General features: G+C 45.6%; 1 protein-coding gene across 1 annotated transcript; it reads left to right on the top strand.

The window, feature by feature from the left end:
• Positions 1-274: 274 nt before the first annotated feature.
• ZNF641 (zinc finger protein 641) lies at positions 275-8,550 on the top strand. The gene is made up of 6 exons (XM_059185518.1): positions 275-426; positions 3,401-3,609; positions 4,148-4,239; positions 5,389-5,518; positions 6,136-6,249; positions 7,107-8,550. The coding sequence occupies exons 2-6, from the start codon at positions 3,426-3,428 to the stop codon at positions 7,859-7,861; spliced, it is 1,275 nt and encodes a 424-aa protein (XP_059041501.1). The 5' UTR covers positions 275-426; positions 3,401-3,425; the 3' UTR covers positions 7,862-8,550.
• The last annotated feature ends 2,509 nt before the right edge of the window (positions 8,551-11,059 follow it).

The raw sequence follows: 11,059 nt of genomic DNA on the forward strand, positions 1-11,059 counted from the left end.
TCGGGATAATTAATGATCCCGTGTGCAAAGAACCCCATGGGAGGCCGAGTGGCCGGGACCGAAAATGTCAGTCAAGGAGCAGGAGTGGGCGCCGGCGGGCGGCCTCCGTAGGCGGGACCCGGAGGCCTGGGCCCGTAGGGTTCCTCGGCGGGCGGGCGCCCAGATCCGGGGCTCGGCGGGCAGGGGCGCGGGGGGCGTGGGGGCCGCGGCCCGCCCACGCCCCCTCCCCCACGCCGCCGCCGCTGCTGCCGCCGAGCCCCGGAAGCGGGCGGGGATTTCCTGTGCCCGCCCCGCCCGCGCCCGCCCGGCCGCCGTCTCCGCCCGTCGCTGGCTCCGCGGCCGCCGGCTCCGACGAAGCCGAGGGCGGAGGGGAGGGGCAGGCGGCGCCCAGGAGGGAGGCACGGGCCCCAGGCCAAGCGGACCGGGGTGAGTGGAGCCGGGCCGCTGAGAGTCGCGGCTGGAGGGAGGGACGCCAGGCTGCCCGGGGCGGCGGGTGGGGGCCCAGTCACCCATGGGGTGGGAGGAGGATCGACGCGGCCTCCGGGTCGCTGCCTTAACCGGGGGTCGGCCCCACTGACATTCTGTGCCCGCCCCTCGCCCTGGCTTCCCGGTCCCCGGCGTCGCTGTCAGGCCCCGCGGCTTCCCGCCGCTGTCACTCGCGCACAGGTTACCCCGTGGCTCCTTTCTCTTGACTTGCTCTTGCCCCCGTTCACGGGAAACCTGTTTTCTGACCTCACTTCCCCTGCCCCGGCTCTGCCTCTCTCGGATTCTCTGAAATTTGACCCTCTCCGGGGCACTGTGACAAGAAGAAGGGGAGCGGCAACCTTACTCCGGAGCGGGCGCCCGTCCCGCCCACGCCCCACCCGGGGCAGAGGGCAGGGTTCCCTGACGGAGCGCGACTCGCGCCTGTGCCCTTGGGCTGCTCTTTTTGCTACACCCTCCTTCCCAGTCCAACAGCGCCCGCTGCAAAAACTTCTTTCAGCAGGTGCCCTGACACTCCGATATGTGGGGAAAAGTGGGAAATGGAAGCCTTAGAACCCAGACTCCAGTAGGCCTGGGAACATCCTGGAGCTAGGAAAAACCTAGTTAGGGCTGACACCCTTAACTGTCCAGGTGCTGACTCTGAGAGAGTGAACATCTTAGGAAATGCAGTGTGAGTATAAGTACCCACCCCCTTGTTGCTGAGATTTTTGCCAGCCCTTCCACAGGTTTTCTGTCCGTGCTCTGGAGAGGCTCACAGCTAGCCCAGTACGCTCTGCAGAAACAGGCTTCCCATCAAGGGACTGTGCTGCTGGGGAACTGAAGAAATGAGTTTGAGACAGGTGTCCAGGTATTAGATGTAGGTAAACCCTGAGGGAGGATGTTCAAAGGGCGCTTGAGAAGCAAAAAAGATCTTCAGTGAAAAGAGGGAATTGGTGTCTTATGTGTTAAAAATATGGCAAACACAGGGGCTGGAATTCAGAAGAGAGAGCTAAAATGGAAGTTTCCCTTTATTACTTTATTGGGAATTTTCCTTTCTCATGAGAAGTCTCTAAAAAGGAAACCTCCTAAGCCGGGAATCAGTCCAGGATGCTCCCATGAGGCCCTGAGACTTCTTTGGACTTCTGAGATGAAAGGGTAATTTGTTCCCTTCCTGTGCATTGGTCTTAGGGTTGCCACCTACCTCTTCTGTCAAAGACAAATAGGCAAGAAAATAAACAACTTGACATCTGTCATTACCTGTCCAGGGCTTCTAGGTTCTTGCAAATGTTACTGAATGAATATGAGTGAGCCAGGATAGTTAACCAAGGTTCTGACCTGTTTTGGGAAGCCTTTCACTGGCTCTGATTTCTTGAGTACTTTAATAATAATAATCTCTCTCTCTCTCTCTCTCTCTCACACACACACACACACACACACACACACACACACAACAATGTTGTCAAGCAGAAAGGACTCCATGCAGTCTCACAGACTGTTTCTCTGGGAGAAGTCAGGGAAGCCCTTGTCACAGCACATGAGACCTGTTCTGACTCCTAAGGTTTTTAGAGAAAAGTCCACAACCTGGTCCTGTGCACTACAGGAATAATAAGACTTTTTTTTTTTTTTTTTTAATCTAGAGGTGCCTGGGTGGCTCAGTTGGTTAAGTGTCTGCCTTAAGCTCAGGTCATGATCCCAGGGTCCTCGGTTAGAGCCCCTGCTTAGCTTCTCCGCCTGCCCCTCCTCCTGTTCATGCCCTCTCTCTCTCTCCCCCCCTCCCTCTCTTTCTCTCAAATAAATAAAATCTGTAAAAAAAAAATCTTTATCTCATCTAAATCTCTTCTTTTGCAATCAAGAGATTAGATCTATACAGAGCTATAAACCATTTCTCTTTCTTGGTAGCATCATTAATCAGCTTTTTTTCCTAGAGAGGAGAAAACTATGTCTATTGTTTTTAACTTCTCCAATGGCCATATTTCCCATCCCTTTCTCCACTTTTGTTTCTTCTGATGAAACATATTCTGGCTTCTTCATTCCTTTCTTTAAAACTGAGTGTATTTTTCTAATGAGACCTGAATAGTTCTTTCCTGTGTCTCAACTCACAGGATTGTTAATTCACACACTGAGATCATGTTAGCATCAACTATATCTCCTTTATCCAGTCTGGTTCAAACCCTTTCTGTTCTTTTATTACTTTTCTCAATTAGACATCAACTCCTCACTGACCAACAATTTCTCCTGTTAGGGTTTCTTTGGATTTTTACACCTGCTTTCTGAGTTATTGGTCTTTCTACTACATTTCTTACCAGTTCTCATTTTCTGCATCAAAGTGATAGGTTATATCTCTTTGTTAAGACTTAAGTGAGGTGTCATTTGGTTCAGTCTTATAAAGGAGGGGTGTACTCCTTACACACACACACACAGACACACACCTTTGACTGGATCTTCTACGTTCAGTAATTATTTCATTTTGAACTAATTGATGAGAACGGGATTTGTGGCAGATATTCTTATATGTGATTATATCCATTTTTGTTGAGTGTAAGTCAGGGCACATCACATCCTACATGCGTCCAGATTGCTTAGTTTATTGTATTTTCAGTGGTTGAAATTAAATGAATAGCTTTTCCAGGATTGTTCTTTTTTTTTTTTTCCAAATGAAGTTCGTCCAGCCATCAGAGATATTCTGTTTCTGCAGTGTAGTCCCCAAAATAACTATTAGTGACTTTGCTGTTTAGCACCTGCTCACTTCTGAGTTCCCTTAGGAAGCTTGGCCCAGGCTTAGTTGATTGGAGCACACCAAACTTTTAAAGTTCATCTGCCATCAAGCTCCTCTTACCCAGTTTTATCTTTTTATCCCTGAGGCTGTTCTCCATAACTCCCTAGGAATATCACCCCTTTCCATTTTTAATGGGTGCAGCTGATAATGAATTTGTTCCAGGTCACAATTTGGGTTTGCAGCAAAAATGCTCTCAGAACAGACAGCAGTCCTGGGGACAGGATGGGAGTCAATGAATGTCCAGCTGGATGGAGCAGAGCCTCAGGTGGAAAGGGGAAGCCAAGAAGAGGGGCCATGGAGAATAGCACCAGGCCCACTGGAACACCTGTGCTGTGACCTTGAAGAGGAACCACAGTCCCTTCAGGAGAAGGGTGAGAGCCTAGACGGTGTATGTGTGTTTGAGTACTGTAACCAGTACCAGGACTAGTCCATTATTCCCGACTTCCTGGGCCTTGGTCATAGGAATATAAGGAGCTCCTGGATACTGTAAACCATAAAACTGGGCTTCTCCCATTTCTTGCATGATCACTCCCTCCACATGCTACAAGTGCATGGTTAGTGGTATTGAATGTGGGAGACAAAGGAAGTGACAACAACTCCGATTACTGTTGAGAACACACCCAGTAGCGTGCACTTTACTAGGTGAAAATTTTATTCAAATAATATCAATTCAAATCACAGCTAGTCTAGTAGAGATGGCTGACATATAAGCTTTACTAAAAACCACCTAATACCCTTGCAGAACATTTTGAGTGAAGGTCTCTTCCATTATGTGTGTGCATTTGAGTTTTACCAATGGGCATAGATATAGGAAAATGTGACCGTTCAGCTCCTCTAACATGGGGCCCAGGCTTTCATTGGGAAAGGGTGGATGGTCCATTTCTAGTGGTTCCTCTTTCTTCTTTCCAGCTCAGTCAGCTCCCTGGGTTCCTGCCATTCCCCAGGAGGGGAGCACCGGAGATTGGGAGATGGCAGCTGCACTTCTTGCGGCAGGATCACAGGTGGGCTGTCTGCTTCCCTTGGCCTCTCCCAGGGTCTCATCACTGCTGCCTTTCTGTAGCCTCGGCATCATCCTATTGATTTGTTATCTCACATGTTTACTAATGGTATCTTTATCTTAAAACTAAACAGATTCTTTCCCTTTCTGGGCGCTTATAATATCCTTGAAAAAAATAAGTGGCATGACAAGAAGAGGGGAATTCCTAGAGGTCATTTTTAATGGGTGGCTGTCCCATCCCTAGAGGGATTTTAAGAACAATTTATTAATGTCCCTTAAGAAAAAAATCTGGAAAGATTAGGAAAAGAGGATCTGAAGGAAGCTTAGAAGAGCATAAAGTAGGCAAGACTAGGTGGATAATGGGGCATTTATGGAAAAGAAGAGAAGATAGAAAGATGGGGCAGAGCCAGAGAGAGAAAATAGGTTTAGATTCAGCAGGCAATGGGAGACCCATGGAAAAAAACAAAATGGTAGTAGTAGCTACAGCTACACTCTCAAAGTGCTTACATGCTTGCGGTTCTCTGAATGTTTTAGGTATATTAACCCAATCAACCCTGAGGGAAACCCAATTATGCCCATTTTACAGATGAGAAAATAGGGTAGGAAGAGATTAAGACACTCGTGTAAGGACAGACTGCTAATAATGGCAGAGTTAGGAGTCATTTGGCTCAAGAATTGGGCTCCTACCCACTACACATGCTGTCTCAAAAGGTAAGGGTGAGGCACGATGGGCAGATGGCAAGAAAGAATGTTTTGTCTATATCATTTTGTGATAATAGAAGAGGAAATGTCAAGTGGTTAAAGGAGAGGCTAGTACTCAATTTCTGCAATTAAAAGAATAAGGCAAGTGAGAAAGACTGGGCAGATACCTGTAGTTAAACAGAGGAAGCAATGAGTTCATCGTACTTCCAACTTCCCATGGTCCTAGTGGGAAACTCATCAAGAGACATTATCTTCACTCACTCATTGACCATACTTTTGCCCCTCTGCTTATCTATCTTTCACCAAAAGATATGCCTTTCCCAGGGACCTCTGGGAAATTCTTTCTCTAGATGTTCTCATACCCTCTCCTCTAGTACTTCAGCCTGTTATACTAGGATCACATTTTCCTTAAGGAACACTTACTAACAGATGATGCTACATTTTGTTTCAGGGCCTGGTGACCATCAAGGATGTGTCATTGTGCTTCTCTCAGGAGGAGTGGCGGAGCCTGGACCCTTCTCAGACAGACTTTTATGGAGAATATGTCATGCAAGAAAACTGTGGCATAGTGGTCTCTCTAAGTAAGCATGATCTCCCCTAGCCACTTTTAAAAGATTATACACTGGGAGGATCAAACCATCTGCTGCAGAGCTATCAGATAGTTTCTACCTAGGGTTCTTGGCTGGAAATCTAAGCTTTCATCAGAGAAGGAGCATTAAGGCTAATCCAAAGAGAATGTAAATGAGGTGTCATTTCTTAAAAACAGTAGCAAAATAATGCTGAATTGTGGAGAAGAGAACTTTAGGCTCTTCTTGGTTGGGAATTGGGAGGTTCTTACAAAGCAGAGAGAAGGACATTTAAGTGATAGAACTGAGTCCTTGGAAACTCAGCAAGCCATCTAGGATAAGATGGGAGTGGGGCTAGGAAGCTGTGGTAGGGCTAATTAAGTAAAGTTAAGGACAGTTGGGCTGGAAGTATTTGAAATTTGAGTGGAAGGGAACAGACACACTAGAGAAGAGAATATGATTATCTAAAAGAAAGAAGAGGGATTTAACAGAATTGGGGACATGAGAAAGGCCTGTATCTGGCCTTCTTTTATCTTCAGTTCCAAGGAGTAATCTAGGAAACAGCTTCTTTTCAGAAATAGAGAATTACAGTTGAACTCATTGACATCTCTGTTTTCCTTCTCCATGGGCAGGATTTCCAATTCCCAAACTGGACATGCTTTCTCAGCTAGAAGGAGGGGAAGAACAATGGGTCCCTGACCCCCAGGACTTGGAGGAGAGGGACATCCTGAGGGTCACATACACAGGTAAGCATCTAGAATAGACTTTCAGCAGCTGCTTTCAGCCCTCTTGGGGTGTTAACATTATGTGCCCATCTAATCCCTTCTCTGCTCAGTGAGTTACAGGGTCAAAAAGTGTACAGATCTTTTTCTCCAAAGGCAAGAGAGTGTAGCAGAAAGGTTTAGAAGGCAGGATGTAGAACCAAACTGTGGACTTGAATCCAGGACCACACCTGGGGACCTTGGAAGAGTAATTAACCCGTTTGGTTTCCTCACCAGTAAATTATTGTGAGACTTAAATATGTTAACAGAGTAGAACAGTACCAGGCACATAATAAGCACTCAATAAATGTTAGTTGTTGTTGTTATTGTTGATGTTATTGTTTAACCTCCCACCATTGTGGAGATGCTTTCCAGAGTGTCTCTAGTATTGCTGACAGGTGATCACTCATCCAGTAAGGATTGCAGCACATTTCTTAACTCTCCATTTATGCTTAGGCAGGAAGATGGAAGGAATTGTAATAAATAAATAACAACAATAGCATAGACCATTTACTAAGTGCTCACAATGTGCAGGTATTATGCTATCTATTTTATAACATCTGTCTTACAATTACTCCCATTTTACAGAAGAGGAAATGAAGGCTTACAGAAGTTAAGTGGGAAAGCTGAGGTTCAAAATTGGGAAATCTGCCTCCTAAGCCTAGGTTTTTAACTTCTACACCTCTTGCACTGTCTTGTACAACATTAGAGTCTGTTCTCCCAGCCTTTGTGGGGTGAGGTTGAGGCCCTAACAAGAGTCAGACAACCTTACCTGTGACTTGGTTCCCAGAATACTCTCTTGTGACTCCCCTCTTGGGGTTGGTATTTTCCCTTCTCCACAGGAGATGGAAGTGAGCACGAGGGCGATACCCCTGAACTAGAAGCAGAACCTCCCCGAATGTTATCTAGTGTGTCTGAAGATACTGTTCTATGGAACCCAGAACAGGATGAGAGCTGGGATTCCATGCCCAGGAGCTCCAGAGGAATGCTCCTGGGCCCACCTTTTCTTCAGGAAGATAGCTTCTCAAACCTTCTATGTAGCACAGAGATGGATTCCCTTTTAAGACCGCACACATGCCCCCAGTGTGGGAAACAGTTTGTGTGGGGCTCCCACCTTGCCAGGCACCAGCAAACACACACTGGGGAGCGGCCCTACAGCTGCCTCAAGTGTGAAAAGAGCTTCGGGCGAAGACACCACCTGATCCGGCACCAGAAAACCCACCTACATGACAAGCCCAGCAGGTGCTCAGAGTGTGGCAAGAATTTCCGATGCAACTCCCATCTGGCCAGCCACCAGAGAGTGCATATGGAAGGCAAATCCTGCAAGGGTCAAGAGGTTGGAGAGAGCCCAGGGGCCAGGAAACGGCAGCGTGCCCCACCAGTGCCAAAGTGCCATGTGTGCACTGAGTGTGGGAAGAGCTTTGGCCGACGGCACCATCTGGTAAGACACTGGCTGACCCATACTGGGGAGAAGCCCTTCCAGTGCCCTCGCTGTGAAAAGAGCTTTGGCCGTAAACATCACCTGGACAGGCACCTGCTGACCCACCAGGGACAGAGTCCCCGGAGCAGCTGGGACAGAGGGACATCTGTCTTTTGAAATCTGTTTCTGCTGCAGCTGTGGTCACATCTATCAGCAGCTGGTGCTACCAGGAGACTGCCAGAACTGCCCCTCTCCTGCACCCCAGTGGCCAGAATCATGATCCCTGGCTCCATCCCTAGAAAGAGGAGGTTCTAACATTGGCCAGACATTTCTCACCAGTTCTGTGAGATAGCACATAAAATGGAGTTCTTTGGGCAAAACTTTGAGGAAACAGTGCTTACTGCATGGGCTGATATTCAGCCCTAGCCCATTATCAAGGGTACCACTTGAGAATCAGCACTTTATTGCTGTGGTCCATTCTAAGTGGTTGGAACCTATGCCATACCAGTTAAATATTTGAGTAACACCTTTGTGTACTGTAACTATTCTATCCTTTCTGTATATAGAGAGGAAGACCATATTGGTATATTGAAGGCTCTAAGAACTTACGTGTACAGAGAATTGTTAAACACTTCTAACGCAGTGTTTCCTAAATGTGTTTGACCTCAGCGTCCTTTCTGTCTCATATCCCACAGAACTGGTGACTTTACGAAACACACTGGTGAACACTGGGTTAGAGGGTAATGAGGAAACAGGAAAGATATAGTGAGCCCCAGAGCCCCCCCCCCTTTTTTTTATCCAAATGAAAGCTGAGGGGCAGACCTCATTCCTGTGTGGGTCCATCACACTTACCCTGATCATCCAAATATACATCCACACCTCTTACTATCCCCTACTGAAAAATAGAAATAAGAACTTTTCACCCTCTTTTTCCAACTCCCTTCATCCTTCTCATACATATATCTAGCTGAGAGATCACACTACAATGCTAAGAGATGGACTTATACCCCCCAAGGAACAGACCCCTCTCCTCTTGACTGTGTCTTTTTGTGTCTATGTGTATCTGTGTGCAGGGTCATTGAAGAGAGCATGCAAAGTGCAAAGTGTACAAGCTAGATTTTCTAGGGGCTGTTTTCTGGGGATGAGTGTAGTAGGGATTATATGGGATTTTTGTTTTGTTTCAAGATAAGAAGTAAACTGAGCAATTAAGGGAGCCCTCATGGAAAGGGTTAAGTGATGGATTAAGTTGTGAGAGTTGAAGTGTAAAGCCTTCCCTGGTGTAAGTGAGATCAAGATAACTGTGGATATGTATGTCTAGATCTAAATCTCTGGGCCACAGATTCTTTTTGTCTGGGAAGAGAGAGAAAGACACATCCTCAGAGAGGTGAGCTGTTTCTTGTCTGTTTCAAGTAAGATGCATATAGAAGCTTTGTGCTTAGTGGATTTCTTTGTCTTGTTTTAGTGCTGAGAAATTAGGACAGGAATTACAATGCTTGGAGGTTGTTGTCCTCACTCTTATTTGACCTTGATTGCCTCATCAAGGAAGCAGTTTTTCTTGAGGATCTCATTCTTCCAGAAACAGAACTTTAGGGAAAATGGCTGTGGTTTAGCTTTTAAGCTGACAGTGGGGAGGGGGTAGTGTTTTGGGTTTTCTTCCCAGCTCTGGGAAGGAATCCACACTAAGACTCTTAACTCCAGGAATTGTATAAGTATTCTAGCATCTATTGGTTGATGAGTTGTCATTGTTTTGCTTTATTGATAATGTGTTAATACCAATCTTTTAAAAATTTTCTTATATATAAGAGCAGTTTGGGGTTAGGAAGAGAAAGGAGCAAAGCAGATGAAAGTGGGATAATTTCTCTTCAATGCTTAGATTCTGGTTTTTCCTTAACACACATATTTCTCAACCACAATTGGTGGAATTAACCAGAGACACAAGAGGAAGTAAGCTGCAACAATGTAGTTTAGTGATTGTCCCATTTGCTTAGCAAAAACTGGGTGAATCACAGCTCCTCAGAATTCTGGACCCAAATGGAGCTGAAAATAGGATCATTTTGATGACTGGGCTTAGAGTGGATATGACTCAAACAACCCAGCCCACACCTCCATTTTTCCACTCAGAGCCCCTTTCCTTCTTTGCCAGGAATACACTTCTCTTGCTTATGTTCCTGCATATGGAGCAAAATGGCCAGCCCTTTGTAAGGTCCTCAGAGACAGCAGTATTTTAGGATTAGTATTGGGAGATACCCCAGGCTGTAAGAGAGTATTGGATTCCAGTGGGAAAACCGGACTACACCATTTCTTTTACCCTCTCACTGTGCCTCATTCATTAATGCAGATCAGCTCTGTGTAAGCAATGGTTCAGAACCTGTTTTAGATCACAGACCCTTATGAGACTCTGATAAAAAACAGAAACTCACTTTTGAGAAAAACAGACATTAGCAATTCACTCTGTTTTATATATACACAGTTAGCAGGTTCAGAGCCCATCCATGGAACCACTAAACTGGGGTCATGGGGAGTTACCGTGACCCAATATGGTCATTTATATATTTGTGTCAAAAATTACAAGGCAAAGATCACTATTTTAAGGACTAGATATGAGAGGCAGTAGGGTATAAAGACAGAGTCTAGTCTTTAATGACTAGAAGAGTATTGCTGACATTCTACTCTATGTTTTTTCTTAAAAAAAGATGACATGCTGACAAATGGAGCTCCTCACAAACCTTGTTTTAAAGACTTGTGGGAGGTGACTCTCTCTACTATCAGATCACACATCTTAATAACCAAATGTTAACCTCCAGCTGTTGATCTGTTTTAGTAATTGTAAGGATAGCAAGTGAAGCCCCCAAAGTGTGAGTGCTGTCATAGCACCCAAATGAAAGGCATGATGAGTCTAAGAGCTTTCTGCAGAAAGGACATCCCTTCAGGTCATTTCTGGTATACCACTGTCTTCTCTACCTCAGTCCAACACCACTTCCCTTGGATGAAAAATAAAATAAGCAGCAGCCATCAGATGGGTGAATAGATTTGAATGATTTTTCCCACAGGGAATCAGCTTCAAACTCCCATCTTTCCCCTAACTGGCTTTGCCACATGTCTACCCTATCCCCTTTAAATAAAAAAAAAATTAAAAAAAAAAAAAAAACTGTCTCTGTGTTCTCTCTGGGCAAATATAAAATGGAGAAACCCATCCTCAGGAACCCATTATCTTTTCCTTCTCTGGACAAATATCCTCCCCTTTGCACCCCATCAAAGTATATCTGCAGAGAAGCCCTTCAAAGCATTAACTTTTCCCAGAGTTATTTACATCTTAAGCCTTAACACAGATGTAGAAGTGGAAGGCAAAAGTTTTCCCTTGTCAAAGTGATGTTA

Source organism: Mustela lutreola, chromosome 8 (assembly GCF_030435805.1).
Source record: "Mustela lutreola isolate mMusLut2 chromosome 8, mMusLut2.pri, whole genome shotgun sequence".
Classification (NCBI taxonomy): Eukaryota; Metazoa; Chordata; class Mammalia; order Carnivora; family Mustelidae; genus Mustela; species Mustela lutreola.

Coding starts and splice junctions, on each gene's coding strand:
- ZNF641 (XM_059185518.1), top strand. CDS start 3,426: ATGCTCTCAGAACAGACAGCAGTCCTGGGGACAGGATGGGAGTCAATG. Junction 4,240..5,388: donor TTCTTGCGGCAGGATCACAG/GTGGGCTGTCTG, acceptor ATTTTGTTTCAG/GGCCTGGTGACCATCAAGGA. Junction 6,250..7,106: donor CCTGAGGGTCACATACACAG/GTAAGCATCTAG, acceptor CCTTCTCCACAG/GAGATGGAAGTGAGCACGAG.